This window comes from Notolepis coatsorum, assembly GCF_963971535.1.
Source record: "Notolepis coatsorum genome assembly, chromosome: 7".
Taxonomy (NCBI): domain Eukaryota; kingdom Metazoa; phylum Chordata; class Actinopteri; order Aulopiformes; family Paralepididae; genus Notolepis; species Notolepis coatsorum.
The window spans coordinates 78924360-78950944 of NC_140171.1; the positions used below are offsets into that span (position 1 = coordinate 78924360).

General features: G+C 43.0%; 1 protein-coding gene across 3 annotated transcripts in view; it reads right to left on the reverse strand.

Moving 5' to 3' along the window:
* LOC311231402 (ATP-binding cassette sub-family E member 1) overlaps positions 1-26585 on the reverse strand; it is a 71385-nt gene that overhangs the window by 15227 nt on the left and 29573 nt on the right. For all 3 annotated transcript variants that reach the window (XM_084317973.1, XM_084317974.1, XM_084317972.1), the window contains exons 11-13: positions 20996-21217; positions 10079-10138; positions 9879-9937 (exon numbers count right to left, since the gene is read on the reverse strand). In XM_084317973.1, coding sequence (XP_084174099.1) covers positions 9879-9937; positions 10079-10138; positions 20996-21217 — 341 coding nt within the window. The remainder of the gene's footprint in view (positions 1-9878; positions 9938-10078; positions 10139-20995; positions 21218-26585) is intronic.

Below are 26585 nucleotides of genomic sequence, written 5' to 3' on the forward strand. Positions count from 1 at the left end.
AGGGGAGTTACTGTGGTGTTAATTATGCTGGAATATGAGATCCAAAGAGCAGCCTGCTTTGTGGGTGGGAGGCATGACAGTGGGAGTCAGGTCAAAGGACTGTAGGAGACCACTGCGTCTGACTGAGACAAGTCAGGCAGGTTGAAGAGCTTAGAAGCATGTCCAGCTCGTCTGGGAAGTGTTCGAGGGGACCACGAGGGAGAGGTCAAAAGACCAGTGCCCCCACCACGTCTGGAAGGTTGTCATGTGTGAATAAGTTATAGTTTGTAGATAAGGCTGCAGGTGTTGATGAGTTATCTTGTATTATCCAGGTCTCAGTAAGAGCCAGAAGCTGGAGGTTTTGACTATGGGCATAGGCAGTAATGAAGTCAGCTTTCCTGATTGACAATTCCATAAGCCTCCACGTACAGTGACGGGTATATTTGTGGCTGTAGGCGGGTTGAGATTGGCAGGGTTGCTTCCAAACTGGCGTGGATGGCTCGAGGCTGGTCTGGTGGAGTAAAGTTTGGGGATAGGTAGGAAGCACATTGTTGAAGGGGATGGGTGTACAGCAGTAGTAGTAGCAGGAGGAAAGGTGAAGTTTTCAGGTGACATTGGGAGGAAGAAAGGCAGAGAAATTGCAAAAAGGGAGGGAAAGAAAAAAATTCCAGAATGATACCGATACTGAATATCGGGACAGTACCAGGTTAACCCCAAGCCCAACCGGCCCGGTATCGGGCCACGATTTATTATTTAGTCATAAATAGATCAATAGTCCGTATTAATTAATGTTGCATTTCTTTTTCAAATGTAGCTAAGAGTAAAGACCCTAACCCTATCAAAACAGCAGTCAACGTGTATATTTTCAGCAATACGTTTTTTTTTATCGATGATTTTAAGCTGTAGTAAATGTCTTTATCAAGCATTATTTTCATGATTATATCTCACGAGTCGAACAAACCTGAACATTGCCATAAAATACAATGAATATCGTTTCTAGAGCTGTGAATCTTCACTGGCCTCACGATTGGATTACGCTTCAGCTGTTCACGATTAGATTCTACGATGCATCTCGATGCAGCTCAATAATATATTACATTACATCCTCAATTTTACAGTCTATATTACTGCACACTTTTTCATCAATTGATACAAGTAGTCAGATAAATTAACTCTTATTTAGAAAGTTCTTAAATCCGAATGTCAATATTACGTTACCATTGACTGAAGGAGTGCTCGTCGTCTCGTCAATGTAACATAATTATGAAACGGTAGACAAAGTAACCAAAAAAGACATTTAATTATATTTACCATGGGCTTTGTAATCAAAAGGAATAACATAAAATAACAACAAACAAAACACAGGACTGTACAAACAGGATCAGCATCTCACACAGGGGAGGGCAGACAGTTATACACAAGGGGATGACGAGACAAGACACACCTGGGCTGATTGCAAATGGATACACCTGGGAGGGGAACGATAAGGAACAACAAGACCAGGACAGGGACCTACAACTAGACATTACACTGGGAACACCTGATCAGGGTACAACACACCCACACGTAACAGTCAAAATAAATGTCTTTACTAGTGTTTCATGATACACAGATACTAGAAAAGTATCTCGATACCCAGCTGTTAACACTTTGACTGCCATGAAACGTCTTTTCACGTCATTGCTGGCCATGCTCAAGTTGCCGGGGGACGCTGTACAGCGTCCTTATATCAATATTTCAAAAATCTGCGATCGGATTCATATGTCCCCTCCGCTGGCCTGAGATCCACCAGCAGGACCCACTGAGCTCTCTGGCGGTTCAGGAGCGCCATCTGGTGGCCGATCGGCGCAATCGCCAAACAGGATGTTGAATAGAGGTTGTCCTAGACGACCGTAGTACTTCCGGCGCTCGCTATAGGTCCCGCGACTCTGGCTCGTCACACTACACAGTGATCGATTGCCAATAACTCGATAAACAACATGATTTGGACGTATATACCATTATACAAGCTGGAGATGGACCGGGTAAATTTACATCCCATAATGATAAGATTTCAACTCGACGATGATCGCCCAACGGCGCGTGGAGACTGGGGTGAGTTTCAGCGTGTAACGTTACCGTCTTCGATACTAACTGCTATTATCAACATTTGACCCACATTAGATGATTGGTATAACGCTGCCCACGGAATTATAAACGCCCCCTAGCCCATCCGGTCAACATCAGATGACGTGTAGTAACTTCTAGAAGTACGTCTAGTTGGAATTTTTTATATCGCGCTGATTGCCATAAAACTGTATTGCATCATCAATATAATGCATTTGGGGCTATAGATCACGTTCTGGAGAAAGCTGCAGAAAGAGATGAAAACATACTTATACATTAGACCATACTTTACTATGAATATGTGAATGAAAAAGTTTAACGTTGCTACACAATGAACAATACATATAGGACTTTGAATGGGCCCTAATAATGGCAATGTAGCAATAGAATTTAAAAAGTTATAGCCATGCAAAGAAGGGGTACTTCTCCATAGACAAATAGAGCCGGCAACCTATGGTATATCATTAATTTAACCCAAGGCAACCAAAGTGTTAAAAATAGTTCAATACTCTGCATTTTATTAGTATAAATACTTTTAGAATAGCCTGATGCTGTATTTTCTATGAGTTGAGTGGATGCATGATCGGAGCACTAGCTTTGCGTAGTGGGTGTGTCAACAGTGTCAGCTGAACACACCAAGAAAGGAAAATAGTTAGATATCGCAGAATGGATTTCATAAGTTTCTGAATGGACGTTTGGATTAAACCAAGTTGTATGCAGTGATGAACAGTCTTTCCCAGTGGAACACAAGTTACTTAACGTTACACAGGTCGCGCTATGCATGCTTAGCTTGCTAACGTTAGGATAGCAGGAGCCGTCTGCCAACAAATATGTTGTTTAAACAAATGGATTCACAAAATGGATTACCATCCAAACTTTATTGAAGACTCCTGTGACCAGTAAGTAGGTACTACGTATGTCTAACTTTTACTAACTATTTTTGACCACAGCAATATGTGCAAATGTTCTACGTTATATGCGTAAATGTGCGCTATGTGCAAGTCAAGACTCGACAGTGCGAGTGCTTTACTCACATTTGCGACTAAAATAGCAAACCAGATATATATAACCAGATCAGGGCTGTCCCCGACTAAGGATTTGGATGGTCGGCCAAAATTTGCTGTTAGTTTAGTTAGTTAGACAAAAAAATATATATATATATATATATATATATATATATATATTAAACTAAATAAGACTCGTGTACATCTGGTTGGACCCCGACTGGAGGTGCAGGTCAGCGCAAGAGAGATATATAAAAACTAAAAGGAGAATACCTTCAAGAGAAAGAAGGGACCGCACACTCCTCAGGACTGGTTTTTGCTTTTTTATTGTTGCAAAACGCGTTTCGCTATCTGCTTCCTCAGGTGCTATGCAGTAGGTGTCAATGATCATCATTATATACAGCATACTCCACCCCACATCGTAACACATCAAGCCCATTGCCTACGCAATTATCACATTTAATTTGAACATTTTGCAGGATGTAATGCATATAACTATTTTTCTTTTTTTAATCCACTTTTTCTCCCATTTTTCTATATTTTTCTCCCATCCCAATTTCGTATCATCCAATTCAACCCTCCCGTCACGAACGCTGTTTCTTGCCTCCCACAAGCCGGCTGCAATGTGGACTAAGTCATACATAGCACAAGTCCCCCCCGGTACTTGAGGTAACAGCAGTCGCATCTTTTCACCTGCGCAGCTCGATCTCTCCCGACACTTCCTGATTCTACTGCGCAGGCGCACCAACCGACCTGTAGGAGTCGCTGTCCACAACGCCCGATCCCCACCCATCAGTTTCCCACCCTCTAATACTGCCAATTGTATTAGTACGGACGACCAGCCAAACTGAAAACAATGTGGAGAGCTGGATTCGAACACGCAAACCCAGCGTCTCCACATTGGTGCAGGGCTGTACAGTGCGACGAGCTCGTCGCAAATTGCCCCTTTAATTGGCCGTTGCGATTGGTAAATAATATTTGGGGGCGGGCTTGCGAGTAGGGATTTCAAGCCTTGCATTCGCATTTCACTCCTAAATTATCCAAGCCGTGTGATGACGCCACTCACGCGAGCTGAGCACTCGGTTATGAGAGTGGGGAAAATCGATTGAGCACTCTGATAGACTGGCTGACTGTCTGATTTAGCTATGCCTATGAAGAAAAGTAAAGTTAGTATTGCTTCATATTTTCGACACGTTCCACCTCCTAGTGAGCCGTCGAATGAAAATGTGACCGTCGAGAACATTGAGCCAGCAGTGGCAGTAGCCACCACCCGACCACCGCAGACCTGCCTTTGTACTAGGGTTGGATGCAGTTCCCTGTTGGTCAGTCTGTCTGTTATTCCATCTTCTTCTGCTCTGTTTAACGTTATACACTTCAAATAGTGCAGCATGTTTGAGAGTGCTCCCTTGACTGAGAGGATGGCTAGAGGATGGCCGGAACCACGAGAACTTTTATTAAACATTCTATTAAACATTCTGATATTTCCGCGGATCTCGTGCAGTGGTCTCGTGCCACTGTCAACTAAAGCGAGCACTCGGAAGACACGCACCGTTGTCTGACAGTGATATGCGCACTGACAGTCGGCGCAGTTGACATTTTCCAAGTGGGGGAAAATAAATCCTCTTCGTCCCGACTGTGTCCCGGCCCCGTGGAGGATTTTTCTTCATCCCAAATACATATTTTATTTCCCCCGGGACGACGGGACGGTGTTAGTCTCAAGCCCTGTCGTCGTATACCATTATCGATCCCCAGGTACTGGTTCAAATGTGAACGGTACCCAACCCTAACTGTTAAAAACGAAACGTCCCATTAAACTAAATAGTTCAGATAGCTCCTGATATCAATGTCTTATAACACTGAGTCGATGCGTATTCGAGCTGAGGGCACGCTGAATATAGTCAATAGGGTCCAGCTGCAGCGCCGGAGAATCCTGGCCGAAGCTGGAGGCTACAGTATAGGGTCCAGCTGCAGCTCCGGAGAATCCTGGCCGTAGCTGGAGGCTACTCGAGTACACACAGACAGTGGAGCTGGTTGCATATAGCGAGCATTTTGACTTGTTGCGTGGTGGCGATGTCTCGCAAATTATCATTACCACCAAGATTTTGTTTTAAAAGGGGAAAAAACATAAGGGACGCTGTCGTCAATTCTATGTATAAATCCCCTGTAGTAAGTCATTCTAACTGGCTAAGAACAGAGCTGTGTGGTAACCATCCATGTGATCGATGTACCCATTGTTCAAACACCATGAAAACAAAGGTTTTCTACCATCCACAGTCTGGACAGGAATATAAAATAAGGGATCTTATTAATTGCAACACCACTCATGTGATATACATGCTGAAATACATGACCCTGTGGTAAGGTCTATGTTGGACAAACAAAAATAAATTTGAAGGTGCGAATAGCAGAACACAAGGCAGCCATTAGGAACAATATGGATTATGCCATTGCGAGACACTATAAGGAGAGAGATCATGGATCCACAGCCTCTCTAAGGTTCATTGGAATCGAAAGAGTCACCCTACCACCCAGGGGCGGTGATATAATAAAACTTCTTACAAGGGAAGCGTACTGGATTTTTACTCTGAATTCTGTGGAACCCCATGGTCTAAATCAGTGTTTCCTCAACTGGTGGGTCGCGACCCAAAAGTGGGTTGCGGGGCCATTTTGAGTGGGTCGCAGATGTGTGTGTTAAAAAAAAAGGTTAAAAAATTTATAAAAAAAATTGCACTAACTATCTTTGTGAAAGTGGCTTCATTTATTATTATTATTTTATTTCATTGTGTTTAGCCCTTAGTTGCACTTTTGTTGCAACCCCAGTTATCCCATTAGTTCCCCCAAACTTACTGTAGGTCTGTTATGTTAAGCTAAGAAGTCTGCTAAGAAGCATAATTATTTATTATTATTATAATTTAATTTCATTGGGTTTTTAGTAGGGATGCTCGATATTGGCTTTTTTACCGATACCGATATTCCGATATTGTCCAACTCTTAATTTCCGATACCGATATCAACCGATACCGATATATGCAGGGTTTCCCCGTCCAAAAAACTGAATAATTTCAGGTAACTAATAATTTCACTGGATATATATATAACAAATATTGTTATTGTTTTTTTTTGTTTTTAAACCGATACCGATATTTTCCGATATCACATTTTACTGCCGATATCGGCCGATAATATCGGTCGGCCGATAATATCGGACATCCCTAGTTTTTAGCCCTAGTTGCACTTTTGTTGCAACCCCAGTTATCCCATTAGTTCCCCCAAACTTAGGTCTGTTATGTTAAGCTAAGAAATCTGCTAAGAAGCATATATTATTTATTATTATTTTATTTCATTGGGTTTTTAGCAATAGTTGCACTGTTGTTGCACTTGTGTTTATTTCATGTTTTGAAAGATTGCGTATTACTGCATTTATTTTTTTTACATAAATCATAGTGGTTCAAAATTTTGGGTCGCGACTTAATGACTAAGGAAAATGTTGGGTCCCGAGGCTAGACCAGTTGAGAACCACTGGTCTAAATGAATCCCTCGAGCTGAATCAATTTTTGTAATCACTACCCGTTCTGTGTAACCTATATGGGTGTGGTTTTAAGTCTGTTTTAACTGTTTATCAGATCTAATGACCTAGGTATTTGTCACTTCTCATATTGTGTTATATATAATTTTCAAAAATGAGTCTATGTGTATATATGTGGTCTCTATGCATAATTTTTATACATAAGAGTTATATGCATTACATCCTGCAAAATGATAAAACTAAATGTGATAATTGAGTAGCCAATGGGCTTGATGTGTTACGATGTGGGGTGGAGTATGCTGTATATAATGATTATCATTGACACCTGCTGCATAGGACCTGAGGAAGCAGATAGCGAAACGCGTTGTGCAACAATAAAAAAGCAAAAACCAGTCCTGAGGAGTGTGCGGCCCCTTCTTTCTCTTGAAGGTATTCTCCTTTTAGTTTTTATATATATATATATATATATACCGTAATTCCTCTAATAGTATAAAATAAATTTGAAATATAGGCCTCCCTCTTATACAGGCCTCCTCCTAATACAAGCCTGGTACCCGCTACAGTTGAAACAAATACAAGCCGGGGTTACTATTAGAGGAATTACGGTAATATTTTTAATTTTTTCTTTTTTTCTTCCTTTTTATCATTCCATTTGGGCTGTGGGGGGTGCTTAATGTCGGAAGGAGTCAACTGAAGGCTTCTTGTTCTCTGCAAAAGCATGCAATTGGTCCACTGATGGATACATCTTGATATTTGTCTAGTGTGTTCATTAGATGGGTGAAATCCTCTTTCAGTGCCTCTGTGCCTGTTTTGTAGGCAGTTAGCCTCTGGTATGCGTGCCATTAGCGTTAGCCACGCTTCTAGGCCTCTTTTCTTTTGGAAAGAATGATAAAAAAATAATAATAATAATTATTAATATTTTTTTTTATATTATATTCGGCTAAGAGGTTGGCCAGTCGACTACGGCTCCTTTCGACCGATTAGTCGACTAATAGGGGTCAGCCCTAAACCATATATATATATATATATTTTTTTTTAACACAACGTTAGTAGGCTATAATAATCTATGTTCGGTCACTGCATCGATGCAGAATCGTCCACGTGGCGACGCATCTTAGAATCGAGAAATCTCCACACCCCTAATAGTTTCTATACATTTCTGTGAACATCTACAAAAAACGGTGAAAAATGGCGGAGCTATGGACATTATACAAAAGTAACTGCACTTACAGTAGATTTCATTCACAATCTTTGCTGCCCTGTGACGGGCGCCTGGAGGTCAGGGCTCTACGCTAACCTTTTTCACTAGGGGCACAGGTGCTCCTAAATGAAAAAATGTAGGAGCACCCAAAAATATTTAGGAGCACAGTGAAAATATTTCAAGTAACAGTTTTTTTTTTTTTTTCAAAAATAAATGTATATTTGTACTGTGCGTGCATGTGCAAACGGGAACGGGACACGCATCTGTGCAATAGCACATACCACCAAAGTCACTGGCCCACTGTGTGCGTGTGTGTGTATCATCTGCGTGTGCAAACGGGAATGGGACACAGACATTTGAACTATTAATTAAGTGATTAATGCCTACTGTGGCAAAGTTGTAGCCAACAACTCTGCCTAATAAGAAAGGCATACTGTACACCTCCAGTACAGAAACATTGTTTATGAGTTTGCGTGTCAGGTAGACCATTGATTGACAGTCGATTCTGCCAATTACGACGTCACACCGCTTGCACTCTGGCCGTCCGGCGCTGCAGCTGGACCCTATTGCCCACCTCTGCGGTTGATAACGCTAGCCAAGTTAGCTGTACACACATACACAGTGGGCCAGTTACTTTGGTGTAGGGGTTAACAATGCATCGCAATGCATCGATCCTACTTTGCAATATTTACAAAACATGACATTGTTTTCTAACTCTAGCCATGGGAAAATGTTTAGCCAATTCACGTTAAATTTGTATGTCTTCCCTCCGGCTCCAGTGGGTGTAGCTTCGCTAGCTACAGTGGGTATATTGGGTGCTACAGTGGGTGTAGCCGCGCTAGCTTGGCCAACTTCGCTAGCATGCTGGCTAGCGTCAGTATCTTGGTTAACGTTAACTATCACCTCTGTAACATGAGCTGCCTCGCCTGACTTCTCATTCTCCGGTATCTTTCGCGCAAAATAAAAATGAATGGGCTTCGACATGGCTGTATTGTCTGACTCAAGACAGTGACGCTGATCGTTACTTTCAGTTTCCAGTCGCGTGACCACAGGAAACTCTACTGTGATTGGAACGTTTATGCGGCTGTGAACTGTGGGACTTGTAGTTTAACGATTCTCACAGCGGAGAAAAAAAAGAACGAATGAGGCTGTAATCTGCACTCAGTCGCACGCCGTGCGAGTAATTGATTTTTCAGGTTCACACATACATATTTTTAGGCGCATATGCGAGCAATATGGTCGCACTGTAGAGCCCTGGAGGTACTAAATCCAGATGCAAATGGACCTTGTAGAAGTGGAGCAATCTTCCATTTACTTGGGTATGTACTTTTAGGTGAATTTTCTGAAAATATGGCTAGGGCTTAAGACGTTAAAATAGAATATCATAAGAATTTCCCCATTACTAAAATTCTATTACAAGTAGGGGTTGGAATCTTTGGGAATATCATGATTCACCTTTGATTCTTTGAGTCACATGCAAATTCGATACAAAGCTTTGTGTTACAAAGCTTGTATATTCTTAGTCTTTCTGCTTGGCTAATCTATAGGATTCAGCGATAACCATAAGCCATAACTGAAAAGAAAAATGGGTGGAATTTGTTCCAGAGAAAAATAAATCTCAAACAAAGCAAAACTATTTCCTTTTCTTTCTTTTTTTGCACCAAAAATACTAGATCTGCCAATGGGGCGGCTGGGAGAATAAAATAAATATGAATTTATTTTACCTTAAAGCATGACATATAGTTCACATACTGTGCATTCAGAAAGTGTACCAACTGGCTCAGAGGCAGACCCATGGGTAGGGAGCGCCTAATTAAAAGTCCAGTTGGTGTTCACTGTAGCAAAACTCAAATTGAGGCAAATCATTGTCCTCTCGGACTACTGACACAGAGTGTAGTTTGCAATGGACCTATCTGAAACTCTGCCCTCTTTTCTTGATCCTCCAATCACAACTGTTGCTTCCCTCTGACAATTATTCACAGTATCAGTGTGATCAAGTACAGTAGTAGCACTGCATCCCAGACAAAAACAGTATTATATGTTCAGACTGATAAAAACCTACTTTGAATTTGGGGCTGATCTTCTGTGGTTTGTAGCTGACGTTAAGGACAGGCACATCACCTACAGGGAAAGGACCAAAACATCACATTTTGTTTCTAAAGAATCACAAGTCAGTGTGTGCGTAATAATAATAATAATAATTTTTTTTTAAATATATATAAAAAATATATATAAAATAATAAAATGTCATAGCTCCTTTACCTCCTTCATCTGGTTTCAGTCGCCCGGCCAGCATTCTGATGAATGTAGTTTTACCTGTCCCTAGAAGGAAAGAAATAAAAGCATTCAGTTACTTTGAGACACACGCACACCGTCTCTCTTCACTCCACAATATAATAATATTATATGACATCGGTGGAAGCTTTTATACACAGTGACTTACAGTAACATTTCAGAAATGTTAAGCATGGGTGAAAATTCAAAAAAGGTAAGGTCAATACAGCCGTTTTCAATGAGTGGGAAATAACCCCCCCGACTCACGCAACACAAATATGTGAGAGGTTTCCATAGTGACGCAATAGTAAAACCAGGGAAATAATGAATATCACGATAATCAGAAGCTCTTTATTAAATATCAATATTAGTGGTTGGCCGATATTAGCCGTTCTCTATCGAATATTATCTGTATTCGATATCGCCTACTGACATTACCATCTTTCGCAGGCTGAGGCAGGTTGGTCAGATTTGTATCCCGGGATGGGGAATGGCTTCTTTTAACTGTTACGTGAGGTGGTCTGCCATATTATGGCTATAGCTTTCGGTCGCCAGGTCGCAAGGTGATTGTGCCTCAGGATGGGATATGGTATGCTGGCTTGTGTATCATTTGCCGATATCCTTCGCCGTCAACCATATAGATCACACCATTTTTGATAAATGGGCAGACTGGCTTGGGTTCTTTTTTTCAAAATCAACGCTTCTCTTAGCCTGCTTAATTTTGCAAGTTGCCGTCGCTCGTGTTTTTTCCCCCTCGCTTATTTTCCAGACACAGAGGTAGTTACCTCCTCATCAGTTATATATTGCACCCTCTTATCTGTTCATTGAAACATTCTTTGAAAATACACCATTCTACTGATGGCTACAATGTAATAAGAGACATTGTAACATATCATTTTTTGATCGAGTAAATGCCATCACTAATATGTAAGGGATAATGTATAGCTACGAGGTCATTGTCGCAAAATAATTGACCGACACGGAGTTTAGAATACCGAGGCGCCTCGCCGAGGTGTTCTAAACGCAGTGAAGGTCAATTATTTTGCGACAATGACCGAGTATAGCTATACATTATCCCGCTTATTACATGGCTAACTTACTAACAATATACCTAATTATTGCTCGGTTGCCCCTGACAGCGGTCAGTTATCGAAAAATAACTGACCGCTGCTATGGGCAACCGAGCGCTATTGACCAATCACAATCAAGCATTTTCGCGAATGTTAAAACGCCATGTAATAAATATATATATACACACATACAAACATATATACAGCCATTATATTGGGTGCCCTGCTCTCAGCAATTGAAAACCCATATCAGTCAATAATTGTGTTGGGTATTACTGAAACTGTTCAGTTGGCCACTGAGAACTTTCTTTTAATGTTCTTCAGGAAGCTTTTATCAATCTTAACACTTTCCGTGCCGGAGCTCGGTGCCCCGGAACCTCCTTGAATGCCGCCACCCACTTAAATGTTAACTTAAAAACGCCTAATCTATGTTTTAAATTATGGCTATGTGTCTATTCTGCCCGTCGCTTTATCAATGACTCGTTTGCAGTCAACATTGTCGAAGCGGATTGTTTTTTTATCGGTTCATTTTAGTTTTATAGCATTTTGAAAAGCCCTCGTTTAAGGAAAATATAAAGATTCCATGATAAGACATTTACTGGAATATTCTAGAATACACAAAAACTGTAATTTTTCTGCCTATTTATGAATTGTTTTCAAATAAACGCTAGATTATCGATAATATACGTGTACGTATGCACGCTATGGACGCGAGCTGAAAAATCGATTCTCTTATTTCCTCATCAGCGATCGCGCACACACACACATCACACATAGGGCAAACGCTGAGATCTCAGCGAATACAACTCTAGATTATTAGCTTTTTTCCATTCTGAGCTCCTGTAGGAGCTGGTGTACCAACGGGAGACTCGGTTGATGAAATACGATTTCAGATCGCTAATAAAACGATATTTGTCGTCGTCCGCACTCAGTGGGGGGGCTAATAAAACGAGATATGTCGTCCGACGTCACAAATAGATCAATACAGTCCGTATTAAGTGATGTTGCATTTCTTTTTCAAATGTAGCAAAAAGTAAAGACCCTAACCCTATCAAAACAGCAGTCAAAGTGTATATTTTCAGCACTACGTTTGTTTACCAATGATTTTAAGTGTTATTAGCTAAATATGAGCTTATAAAAATCTCAGCTCACAGCAGCCAGACAACGGAAGTTCTCTATATTGACATGATTTTCATACAAAATCCCTGTAAATCATCTGCCCTTTGTTAATTTGCTTAGGTTTTTAGTACATTTGATCTCAAGGAGGTGCTGAATGAGCTCAGTGGCAATTATTCATGTCTGGTCAATGTTAGCATGGTGTTATTCACATTCAAAAATGGAAAAAATACAAATAAAATAATTGATATTCTCCTTTGGTTCATTACAATTTACTCAAGCATAGTAACAGACACAATATTTCTGAGACTGGGAATACATTCCCTGAGGTCCATAGATACCAAGAACATGCAAATGGGCCTTGTAGAAGTGGAGCAATTTCAGAAAATATGGCTAGGGCTTAAGAGGTTAAAATAGAATATCATAAGAATATCATAAGAATATCCCCATTACTAAAATTATATTACAAGTAGGGGTTGAAATATTTGGGAATCTCATGATTCACCTTCAATTCTTTGAGTCACGATTCTCTATGCAAATTCTGCATTCTGGGGCTATAAAATGAATATGAATTTATTTGTACCTTAAAGCATGACATATATAGTTCACATACTGTTGAAAGATAGCACTTGTTTTTCAGATGTGTATATAATGTAAATATCTATAGATGAGACAGACATCTCCTCTGTGTGTGTGTGTTTGTTCAACTCAGGCTGTAAGAGAGTCACAGACGGGGCCTGTAAGAGAGTCACAGACAGGGCCTGCAAGAGAGCCACAGACAGGGCCTGTAAGAGAGCCACAGACAGGGCCTGTAAGAGAGTCACAGACAGGGCCTGTAAGAGTCACAGACAGGGCCTGTAAGAGTCACAGACAGGGCCTGTAAGAGAGCCACAGACGGGGCCTGTAAGAGAGCCACAGACAGGGCCTGTAAGAGAGCCACAGACAGGGCCTGTAAGAGAGCCACAGACAGGGCCTGTAAGAGAGCCACAGACAGGGCCTGTAAGAGAGCCACAGACAGGGCCTGTAAGAGAGCCACAGACAGGGCCTGTAAGAGAGCCACAGACAGGGCCTGTAAGTCACAGACGGGGCCTGTAAGAGAGTCACAGACGCAGCCTCTAAGAGAGTCACAGACGGGGCCTGTAAGTCACAGACGGGGCCTGTAAGAGAGTCACAGACGCGGCCTCTAAGAGAGTCACAGACGGGGCCTGTAAGAGTCACAGACAGGGCCTGTAAGAGTCACAGACGGGGCCTGTAAGAGAGTCACAGACAGGGCCTGTAAGAGTCACATACGGGGCCTGTAAGAGAGTCACAGACAGGGCCTGTAAGAGTCACAGACGCGGCCTCTAAGAGAGTCACAGACAGGGCCTGTAAGAGTCACAGACAGGGCCTGTAAGAGAGCCACAGACAGGGCATGTAAGAGAGCCACAGACAGGGCATGTAAGAGTCACAGACGGGGCCTGTAAGAGAGTCACAGACAGGGCCTGTAAGAGTCAGACAGGGCCTGTAAGAGAGTCACAGACAGGGCCTGTAAGAGAGTCACAGACAGGGCCTGTAAGAGTCAGACAGGGCCTGTAAGAGAGTCACAGACAGGGCCTGTAAGAGAGTCACAGACAGGGCCTGTAAGAGAGTCACAGACAGGGCCTGTAAGAGAGTCACAGACAGGGCCTGTAAGTCACAGACAGGGCCTGTAAGAGAGTCACAGACAGGGCCTGTAAGAGAGTCACAGACAGGGCCTGTAAGAGAGTCACAGACAGGGCCTGTAAGAGAGTCACAGACAGGGCCTGTAAGAGTCACAGACAGGGCCTGTAAGAGAGTCACAGACAGGGCCTGTAAGTCACAGACAGGGCCTGTAAGAGAGTCACAGACAGGGCCTGTAAGAGAGTCACAGACAGGGCCTGTAAGAGAGTCACAGACAGGGCCTGTAAGAGAGTCACAGACAGGGCCTGTAAGAGTCACAGACAGGGCCTGTAAGAGAGCCACAGACAGGGCCTGTACGAGTCAGACAGGGCCTGTAAGAGAGTCACAGACGGGGCCTGTAAGAGAGTCACAGACGGGGCCTGTAAGAGAGTCACAGACAGGGCCTGTAAGAGAGTCACAGACAGGGCCTGTAAGAGAGTCACAGACAGGGCCTGTAAGAGAGTCACAGACAGGGCCTGTAAGAGTCACAGACAGGGCCTGTAAGAGTCACAGACAGGGCCTGTAAGAGAGTCAAAGAGAGTCACAGACAGGGCCTGTAAGAGAGTCACAGACGGGGCCTGTAAGAGAGTCACAGACGGGGCCTGTAAGAGTCACAGACAGGGCCTGTAAGAGTCACAGACAGGGCCTGTAAGAGTCACAGACAGGGCCTGTAAGAGTCACAGACAGGGCCTGTAAGAGAGTCACAGACAGGGCCTGTAAGAGAGTCAAAGAGAGTCACAGACAGGGCCTGTAAGAGTCACAGACAGGGCCTGTAAGAGTCACAGACAGGGCCTGTAAGAGAGTCACAGACAGGGCCTGTAAGAGTCACAGACAGGGCCTGTAAGATAGTCACAGACAGGGCCTGTAAGAGAGTCACAGACAGAGCCTGTAAGAGAGTCACAGACAGGGCCTGTAAGTCACAGACAGGGCCTGTAAGAGAGTCACAGACAGGGCCTGTAAGAGAGTCACAGACAGGGCCTGTAAGAGAGTCACAGACAGGGCCTGTAAGAGAGTCACAGACAGGGCCTGTAAGAGAGTCACAGACAGGGCCTGTAAGTCACAGACAGGGCCTGTAAGAGAGTCACAGACAGGGCATGTAAGAGAGTCACAGACAGGGCCTGTAAGAGAGTCACAGACAGGGCATGTAAGAGAGTCACAGACAGGGCATGTAAGAGAGTCACAGACAGGGCCTGTAAGAGTCACAGACAGGGCCTCTAAGAGAGTCACAGACAGGGCCTCTAAGAGAGTCACAGACGGGGCCTGTAAGAGAGTCACAGACAGCGCCTGTAAGAGAGTCACAGACAGGGCCTGTAAGAGAGTCACAGACAGGGCCTGTAAGAGAGCCACAGACAGGGCCTGTAAGAGTCACAGACAGGGCCTGTAAGAGTCACAGACAGGGCCTGTAAGAGAGTCACAGACAGGGCCTGTAAGAGAGTCACAGACAGGGCCTGTAAGAGAGTCAAAGAGAGTCACAGACAGGGCCTGTAAGAGAGTCACAGACAGGGCCTGTAAGAGAGTCAAAGAGTCACAGACAGGGCCTGTAAGAGAGCCACAGACAGGGCCTGTAAGAGAGTCAGACAGGGCCTGTAAGAGAGTCAAAGAGAGTCAGACAGGGCCTGTAAGAGTCAGACAGGGCCTGTAAGAGAGTCACAGACGGGGCCTGTAAGAAAGTTAGCGGAGCTAACAATATACTCGTTATCACCATACATAACGCTTATATTGAAACACGTTGACATTAGGGCCGTTCTTTCATCCTAAAAGTGCACTTTCTTCAACCTCGAACCTAAATTCCTTAGCAACCCGTGTTACCAAGTAAACAAATCACGGAACGATGGCCAGTTAGCCCGCAGCAACCTAGTGCTAGTAACGTTAGCTCCCAGAACGATGGCCAGTTAGCCCGCAGCAACCTAGTGCTACTAACGTTAGCTCCCAGAACGATGGCCAGTTAGCCCGCAGCAACCTAGTGCTACTAACGTTAGCTCCCAGAACGATGGCCAGTTAGCCCGCACCAGTCGTATAATATAATTATATTACATGACTCTGGCCCGCAGCAGCCAGGTATCAACGCTAGCTCACAGAACGATGGCCACGTAACCCTCTGCTGGTGCGTGCTGTGCACTACAATCAACTTGTGTCAGTGTAATAGCAGTCTGTGACGTCACGGTATTGAGAATCATACCGGCGGGATTTCGAAATATCCTGGTATACCGTAATACCGTCATACCGCCCAAGCCTAGTTGACAGTGAGACAGGAGCGGAGCTCCCAGCTCTCGGATGAGGGTTGGGAGAGGGGGAAGGGAAACCCCGACCACGAGGACGAGCTAGCTTCGGCTAATAGGACAGATAGCTATCTCCGGCTAACAGGACAGGCTTCCATCAAGAGATAGAATTATACATTTAGTTTCTTCACCTTTCAAAGACTTTCAATTTGTTCCATCTTGTACGAGTCTTATGTTTATGAAATAAACATAACCATCAAGGAAAGAGACCACATTTCCAGTGTTGATTCTTCTGATTACGGATGTACCAGCGGGGTGATACAGTGTGACAGCCAGTAAGATAACCATCAACAGATGACACAAACACAACGCAGAGGGAAGTCAGCAGGTGATGAGTTGATTAGAGGCTGAAGACCACCTAATCTAACACTGCATTCAAAAAGTGTACCAACTGGGGCGGCTAAGTGGCGTAGTGGGCAAGGCGCTCGCCACTAACGCAGGAGATGCTGGGTTCGAGCCCAGCTCTCGGCATTGCTACCGGCTTGGCTGGTCGTTCATACTAACACAATTGGCAGTGTTAGGGGTGGGAAAGCCGGTGGGTGGGGATTGGACGTTGTGGACAGCGACTCCTACAGGTCAGTTGGTGCGCCTGTACAGCAGAATCAGGAAGTATCGGGGGCAGCGTGAGCCTCCCACGCGTTACTCCTCGCCACTGAGAGATCGCGCTGTTCAGGTGAAAAGATGCGACAGCTGGCTCCTCGTGTACCGGAGGGGACGCGTGAATACTTTCGGCAACCAACATGCCCTTCCACGTTGCTCTGATTGGCCAGTGTTGGCCAGCGCTCTCCTGCGTGAATACCAGCGCTCTACGCTCGTTTACCCCCTACGCCGCGCATGAGGCTCCCCCAGGTGCTCGTTTACAGAGCGTACAAATACGCTTGTGTTATGATACAGGAGCTAAATAGGAAGTACTTGAGGTCGTTGTTAAATACGTGTGTGTTTTAATAAACAGTATAACTGTAAAAGTAATGTTGAATTGTCGTGTCGCTAAACTAGACAAAGAGGTTTGAAAATACGAGCGTCTTGCGAGAGCGGCGGGGTTTGGCGTGTAATGACTAGCGATGAATATTATGTGTTTTAAATATGTTGCGACCGTCGGATTGTTGTTAAAAACGGAGGGATACTAGCTAAGGTGTGGGGGAGTTGGCGTATATAAGTTGATTGCTTTAAAAACGGAGAAATGTCGTATTTACGCTGTTTAAAACGGGGTGATGGGCGAAAATCTTTGGTTTTAGCTTAACGTATGGGGTGGAGTTCAATTCGCGAGCGGGTAAGGGGCCTACGTAATGTTTAAAGAACAAGATCTAAGGTTATGTGGAATTTACAAATATAGATGTGAAGAAAGATTTTGAAAAGATGTTTTAATTTTCTGTTAAATTAGATAAGTTGCCGGTGAGGTAACGTTAGAGTGACGCGGTGAGGAAAGATTACGTATGTCCGCTTCCGGTTTGCGCGATGAGCTCTGGGTATCGTAGTGTTAGTGTTTAACGTTATGCGGTGTTTATGTTTCAATATTGTGCGTTTGTGAATGTTAAATGTGGGGAATGTTTGTGCTGCTGTGTGCGGATGTGTGCGTCTGTGCTGCGGGATGTTTGTGGAGGTGTGGAGCGTTTGTGGAACGTATATTAGCTGGTGGCTATGCGTCAATATAGAGAGAGTAGTGACAAATGCATAATGCCGCAGCGGCAAAACCTATTAATGTGTTGATATAGAGAGTAGTGACGAATGCATAATTTTACCTATTAAAACCTGCCGCGGCTGCGGCAAAACCTATTAAAACCTGCTATTAAAAGCTGCACAGCTTGTGGCTTTGTGCAATAGTATCCAGCTGTGTGGCGAAAAGCTGCTTGGCGTGTGAGTGCCATCAAAAAGAAAATGCGCATGCGCACGTTACCGGCGTAGGGGGAAAACGAGCGTAGAGGGCTGGCCGATCGCTGGCCAATCAGAGCAACGCGGAAGGGCATGTTGGTTGCCGAAAGTATTCACGCGGAGGGGACACGTGATGCAAGGCTTGGTCCTCACTGCAGCCGACCAGTGGGAGGCATAGTCTAGCAACGTTCGAGACAGAGGAGGGGAGAATTGAAGGGAGAATTGGCGAGGCGAAATTGGGATGGGAGAAAAATAAGGAGAAAAGTGGATCAAAAAAAAGTGTACCAACTGGCTCAGAGGCAGACCCATGGGTAGAGAGCGCCTAATTAAAAGTCCAGTCGGTGTTCACTGTAGCAAAACTCAAATTGAGGCAAATCATTGTCCTCTCAGACTACTGACACAGAGTGTAGTTTGCAATGGACCCATCTGAAACTCTACCCTCTTTTCTTGATGACTCCAATCACAACTGTTGCTTCCTTCTGACAGGGCTTAAGAGGTTAAATTAGTCCTCAATGTTAGTAAAACTAAATCTATACTCCAGAGCCAGACATGTTGATTATGATGAAGTACCTATCGTAAGTGATTCTAACAGAGTCACTGAGTATAATTATCTTTGCTTGTGGCTCGATGAGAAATGTTCATTTAAGTGATTTAATTTCCTGTGATTACCGGTAGTAGAAAGAGGATTAATGAAGCCGTTTTCTTATACATTTTTGACTATGGTGATGTGATTTATAGGCATGTTGCGTGGCTTCAACTCTTAAAATTTGAGCCTTAAAATGTTTCATACCAGTGCTTGTATTCATTCCTATGCTATTTTGTTATTGGCTCTATTATTATAAATTTTTTTTAATGTTCTTATATACTTTAGATACTATTGCTACTATGTATGTATGTATATATGTTTTATTACATGTATATATACTAAGGCTGTCAAAGTTAACGCGTTATTAACGCGCTATCGCACAATTCTTTTAACGGCATTATTTTTTTTATTGCGAGATTAACGTAAAGAAAATAGTTTTGTAGACTTCACTCAGGTGTATTATTGATACTCATTGATACCGTTCGTTTCTGAATTTTTTTCAACATTTTGAATTTGATGCAAATTTGCAATGCATGAGGGTCATCCTTTTGTGTCAAATGGCTGCATAAAGCAAGCATTTGTTGACGCTCATGTTGATAAGAGTATTAAAACTTGAAAAAGATCAGTTTAAGGTAGATTTAGAACAGATAAAAAAATATGCGATTAATTTGTGATTAATCGTGAGTTAACTATGAAGAATCATGCGATTAATCAGATTAAATATTTTAATCGATTGACAGCCTTAACACATTGTGCGCCAAAATCACCTTCCAGCGTTATTGGCCGCCATGCGTTGAGCGCCAGACCACGCTGTCCAGCGTTATTGAGATCAATATTTAATTTTTTCGCCATGGCATTCATAATTCATATATACACCCGCGACGCTGCAGCTGGACCCTATAGGCGACGGCAACGACGGCTCAATACCGCCGCCTGGTGGATGGTTGGGCAAGTTACACTCGCCTACAGGATGTGGCCGATGTGCGTTGATGAAAATCATCCGACAGTCACATCTCGTTGCAGGACTCCCGACAGACATTATGTACATAATGGATCGCTTTCTAAACTTAATAATCGATATGATTTCGGCGTTTATTGCGACATACAAACCGGAAATGGACCTAGGCAATCGGCGTCGTGTACTTGGGATCTTTCACCGCCAGTCTCATTGACCCACGGTAAGAGGAATATAACGTTATTTTCAACCCGATTGTGAGTTTCCTTGTGAGCAAACCGATCTGATCAATATATCACCCAACCTACATAAAGCATTTACTGATGATCTGGGAATTATAAACGACCCCTCCCTTTACGCATGATGAAGCATAACGTATACCGATCATATACAGTTGCATTTTTTTTATATAGCGTGTATAGGGAAGAAACGCCAATCGATAATCTATATATGCGTTTAGGCCTATAACTCACGTTCTAGGAATTACTGCAGAAAATGATAAATATATTCTAGAAGGTATTTTTGTATGGTTAAAGCCCTGCAAAGAAGGTAAACATCTCCATAGACTTATAGCGCTGGCAGAGAGGGTACTTTGATGGGTACAATGGCTGGCAAGGAATGTGTTAATATATACATACACATACCAATTATTCGCTTGTTCTATTCTCCATCCATCCAACACTATAATATCACTGACATCCTGATGGGGCATCCCCTTTGAACAGCCCTCTGAGGTTTCTCCCCAACACAGCGCCTGTGGTGTTTGTTCTCCTATTGCTATGTTTTAGGGAGTCATTCCTCATCTTCATTGGGGAAAGTCTGTGGGTGTTGCAAAATGTGGATTGTATGGTGGTTTTTGTTCTGGATCTATTGTGATGTTTCTTCTTGATCTCTGAAGCCCATGGGGGCAATTTGTTGTGATTTCGGTCTATACAAATACATTTGATAAACCTCTGGACTTTGTCGATCATTCTACCCAGTTTGCTCTGAACTAGGTAAAACAGCTCTTTCCTTTGATGCTTCCAACACCTGGAATGCCCTCCAACTGACTCTGAAGCTTCTTCCTTCTTATGCTACATTTAAAAGAATGATGTCAGACTACTGTGCGTCGAGTCGTCGACTTGTAACCGTCTTAGCTGATTTTTATTGTCTATTCTTATTTTTTGTGCCTGCCTATATGTATGAATTTGCTGACAAACTGTCTTTGTGTTGTAAGCTCATCGTCACTGTAAATGAGGGTAACCTCAGTGTCGTACGAGTTGAAATAAAGGTTTGAAATGAAAATAAATGAAATATACACCATTATATGGAAAAATCACTAACTATTTCAGAAACACTTGCTCGCCCTCTCACCATTCTCTCCCAGCATGACCATGATCTCAGAGTCTGTGAATTCTCCCTCCAGGATTTCCAGGCTGAAGTCGCCCAAGGCTATCTTCATGTGGGGGTACTGGTAGCGACACATCTTCTTCACTTCCTCCTCGTTGGCCGTCTCAGCCACCTTGAACACCAGCGAGGTCTCTCTGAAGCGCAGGTTCTCTGTGGGGACGTATCCGTCCAGGAAGATGTTGATACCTGGGGACGAGAGGAGGAACGAAGGGGGTTCTTTTTTAACTTACATTTCTGGTCATGTGGTTGGAAACATTATACTATTGATTAGGGATGGATTAATACTAGGGCTGGCCAATAAATTAATTAATAAAAAAACAAAAAAAATTATACGTGAATTTTTCTAAATTATGACTATTCTGTTGAGTTATTTTGTATGCTACAAGCAGCGTTTCCGTTAGCCGGTAATTACCGGTATTTGACCGGCAAAATATGTTGAAGTCCGAATATTTAAATATCTCCGGTCTTAATGTCCGGTGAAAATAATTCCTCTAAGCACAATTTTATTATTTGAATTGTATTAAAATCGGCTAAAATTAAATAGCCTATGCGATGAACGAAACAATAATTCCATTTTCAGTTTAATTGTTGCTTCACTCTGATAGGATGGCGCCGCTCAGATGTGAAACTTATTTTTCTTTTTTTTGAGCCTGCACGCTCTGGCCACCATAACGACAAACAGGTATACGAGGAAGAGAGAGAGATGGCGAAACAAGCTAAGCTTAGTAAATATTTCATGAAACCAAGCACAAGCAGGTCTAATAATGACAACGAAGATGAGTCTTCTGAACTTGAAGTCACAGAGACCGCTGACGCTCCGTGGTGGCTCCCGCGGAAAAGAAACAAAAATGTCGAGCGTACTTTTACTATTAATTTATTGATTGAACCACAAAGAGCATCCCCAGTCTGCTGCTACCGTTGCGAGCCTCGCCTGTTCCAATGGGGATCTATTAAAGTCGAACCAGCAACTAAAGTCGCTGTTCTCGCAGCCGTCGCAGGTACAAAACGGATAGGCACAAACAACGAGAGACGGGGTGAGTGAGTGTTGACATTTTTAATCATATGCAACTGTTGGTTGACTGCCGTGTCACATAGTAATGCATATTATTGATTATAACTAAATGTAGGCTATAACCTATAATGAAATTAACAAATGCGTTACACGCATGTGGCTCCACTGGCTCGTCCTCTCTGCATGTGGCGACGAGCTAGCAAACGAGGCAATGTGATGATCAACTACAGTTTGCTGTGTGTGAAGTTGAACATTATGATATGTGTGACGTGTCTGATACAACGAGGTGAAGCGATGTCTACTCGAGATTCATTTGGGGGTGCGTGTGACAGCTGCTGCAGCGCAAGCCTGCAGGGCGGGAGCTTGATGCTGGTAGCGTATCGCACTAACTTGAGAGGCGAGAGATAGTAATTTGATTCTGCAAATCAATTTCTCATTCTTCGCTTGATGTAATTAACACTTTGGTTGCCTAAGGTTAAATTCATGATATACCATAGATTGCCAGCGCTATTTGTCTATGGAGAAAGTCCCCTTCTTTGCAGGGCTATAACTTTTTAAATTCTATTGCTACATTGCCATTATTAGGGCCCATTCAAAGTCCTATATGTATTGTTCATTGTGTAGCAACATTAAACTTTTTCATTCACATATTCATAGTAAAGTATGGTCTAATGTATAAGTATGTTTTCATCTCTTTCTGCAGCTTTCTCCAGAACGTGATATATAGCCCCAAATGCATTATATTGATGATGAAATACAGTTTGATGGCAATCAGCGCGATATAAAAAATTCCAACTAGACGTACTTCTAGAAGTTACTACACGTCATCTGATGTTGACCGGATGGGCGAGGGGGCGTTTATAATTCCGTGGGCAGCGTTATACCAATCATCTAATGTGGGTCAAATGTTGATAATAGCAGTTAGTATCAAAGACGGTAACGTTACACGCTGAAACTCACCCCAGTCTCCGCGCGCCGTTGGGCGATCATCGTCGAGTAGAAATTTTTATCATTATGGGATATATTTTTACCCGGTCCATCTCCAGCTTGTATAATGGTATATACGTCCAAATCATGTTGTTTATCGAGTTATTGCCAATCGATCACCGTGTAGCGTGACGAGCCAGAGTCCCATGAACTATAGCGAGCGCCCGGAAGTACTACGGTCGCCATGACAACCTCTATTCAACATCCTGTTTGGCGATTGCGCCGATCGGCCACCAGATGGCGCTCCTGAACCGCCAGAGAGCTCAGTGGGTCCTGCTGGTGGATCTCAGGCCAGCGGAGGGGACATATGAATCCGATCGCAGATTTTTTTAAATATTGATATAAGGACGCTGTACAGCGTCCCCCGGCAACTTGAGCATGGCCAGCAATGACGTGAAAAGACGTTTCATGGCAGTCAAAGTGTTAATACACATGTCCAATTATAACGGAATTCGTTAGCTCATAAAAATGTGATTATAATAGACTGCTGTTTAAAACTCTGACCGGAATATCTCGAATATGTCCGGTGATAGAAATCTTGCAGGACACCCAGACCGGCACGAATATGTTCTAACGGAAACGCTGGCTACAAGATACTTTTAAGTTTAAGTCAAGCACTTTCATATGTTATGTTTAAGTTTAAGTCAAGCACTTCGATATATGTTATGTTGTCTGTTTAACTGGTTCCCGGCCAACCACGGACATGTCCATGTTTCGGATCCAACGGTAGAGGGCCAACCACGGACATGTCCGTGGCAAGGTTGTTTTGGCTTTTATTCCATTTTAATAACCTACTCAATGTCACCGAGCGGCACTGCAGATTTACCCTACTCTTGGAATTCTGAAAAGTGCATTACCGGCCAGATCCTCGTAGGGGCGCTGTCTCGATAATGCAGTGTTCCCTGTGGCAGAACGGTGCTTTTTTTTTTTTTTTATACTTTCAATGGAGTTTCCGGTTAGCTGGAATCTATACGTGTAGCCTGTAGCTTGGAATCAGTGATGGGAATAACGGCGCTATAAGTAACGACGTTACTAGCGGCATTAGTTTTTTCAGTAACAAGTAATCTAACGGATTACTCTTCCAATCTCAATAACGCCGTTACCGTTACTGCAAATAAATGCGGCGCGTTACTATGAATGAACCTGTTTCTTTCATCAGACAGATATCTGCGCTGAGGGGCAATATGTTCTTCCTTGTTTAGTGCGCAAATTCTCCACTCATCTCCTCTGCAAGCACTGCTCCACTGTCTGTGTCTGTCTACTCTGGATCAATCACATTCAGCGTCCCGTCAGCGTGTCTCCCCCCCCACCCACAGTCTGCGAATCAGAGCAGAGTAGGGCGGGTCTTCACGGAATGCATGTTGTCTTTCAGCGGGGCCGAGTCAGAGCGAGTTGACAGCACATCGACAGGTAGTCTAATCTGCAGGTACTGTAGCTAGTAACCTCATTCCCAGTTGTATCCCTGTGAGATAAGATAAATGTAGCTAGTAGCCTAGTTTCGCCAGCAGGCAGTTAGTAGAAAAATGTGGCATGTTCAAAGAAAGTAAAAGAAAAGTAGACAGTGAAAATCGCTGCAATTCAATGGTGCATGGACTAAAAAATATGCGTGCATCCTCCCAGCACCAAGAAACGGTAGCTCTTGTGAAGAGTGGCAATTTGAAGCCAAACAAAACACAGTTATTTTGATGCAGCCTTTCCTCAGAATTCAGTGCTAAGAACCACAAAAATAAATGGAATGAAATCATATCAAGCTGCAAGCAGAATTATTGTTAAAAAAATGCACATGCATTTCCATAGCTGTGGATGAGTCCACTGACACCACTGAGAATGCTCAGTTGCTGGTGTTTGTGAGGTTTTAGTGAGTTTGTTTGTGAGAAGATTGGATCAGTTGTACTTTTTTTTGGAATACTAGTTTAAACCCTTTTTTTTTGGAATATTTGATGCGGCCCAGCCTCACCCAGACTCTACCTCCAGCGGCCCCCAGGTAAATTGAGTTTGAGACCCCTGGTTTAGAATGATTCGATTATTATATCTGTATGTTGTGTATGTCATAAATGTCATGGATTGAAAATGGGGGACCCTGATGTAAACAAGACGAAAGTCTTTCTCTGATCTGCATCCCCTTAACAATTGTGTGTATTGAGCCGTACTGCTGTACCCATTCTGCAATCTGTTAATGAAAATGTTCAATCAATCAGTATATATGTTATTTATTTTTGGTATAGTGCTTAACACTTTGGTTGCCTAAGGTTAAATTAATGATATACCATAGATTGCCAGCGCTATTTGTCTATGGAGAAAGTCCCCTTCTTTGCAGGGCTATAACTTTTTAAATTCTATTGCTACATTGCCATTATTAGGGCCCATTCAAAGTCCTATATGTATTGTTCATTGTGTAGCAACGTTAAACTTTTTCATTCACATATTCATAGTAAAGTATGGTCTAATGTATAAGTATGTTTTCATCTCTTTCTGCAGCTTTCTCCAGAACGTGATATATAGCCCCAAATGCATTATATTGATGATGAAATACAGTTTGATGGCAATCAGCGCGATATAAAAAATTCCAACTAGACGTACTTCTAGAAGTTACTACACGTCATCTGATGTTGACCGGATGGGCGAGGGGGCGTTTATAATTCCGTGGGCAGCGTTATACCAATCATCTAATGTGGGTCAAATGTTGATAATATCAGTTATTATCGAAGACAGTAACGTTACACGCTGAAACTCACCCCAGTCTCCGCGCGCCGTTGGGCGATCATCGTCGAGTAGAAATTTTATCATTATGGGATATATTATTACCCGGTCCATCTCCAGCTTGTATAATGGTATATACGTCCAAATCATGTTGTTTATCGAGTTATTGGCAATCGATCGCTATGTAGTGTGACGAGCTAGAGTGCCGGAACCTATACCGAGTGCCCGGAAGTAATATGGCCGACCAGCAAAACCTCTACTGCGCTTCCTGTTAAGCGGTTGCGCCGATCGGCCACCAGATGGCGCTCCTGAACCGCCAGAGAGCTCAGTGGGTCCTGCTGGTGGATCTCAGGCCAGCGGAGGGACATTATGAATCCGATCGCAGATTTTTGAAATATTGATATAAGGACGCTGTACAGCGTCCCCCGGCAACTTTAGCATGGCCAGGAAAGACGTCTAAAGACGGGTCCCGGCACTCAGTGTTAACAAGCATAATTTAATGTTGCCCAGTTGTGGCCTGTTGAGGGGCAATACATATCAAAAGTTCCAAAACATCTATTGTATTTGTATGATCCACTATATAAACATAGTAATTATAATATCTACATACATGGCATTTGATTGGAGGCTAGTCTCACTTTGTCCCACAGCAACATTAAAATAGTTTAGATTTGTGTATGTTGTTTATGTAAAAAAAGAAAAATGAAAGTAACGCAATAGTTACTTTCTGAAGTAACTAGTTACTTTTATAATTTGTAACTGAGTAAGTAATTTAACTAGTTACTTTTTAAAAGTAACTTGCCCAACACTGCTTGGAATACCTATTGCGACGCCGAATTCACTATGCAGTAAAGG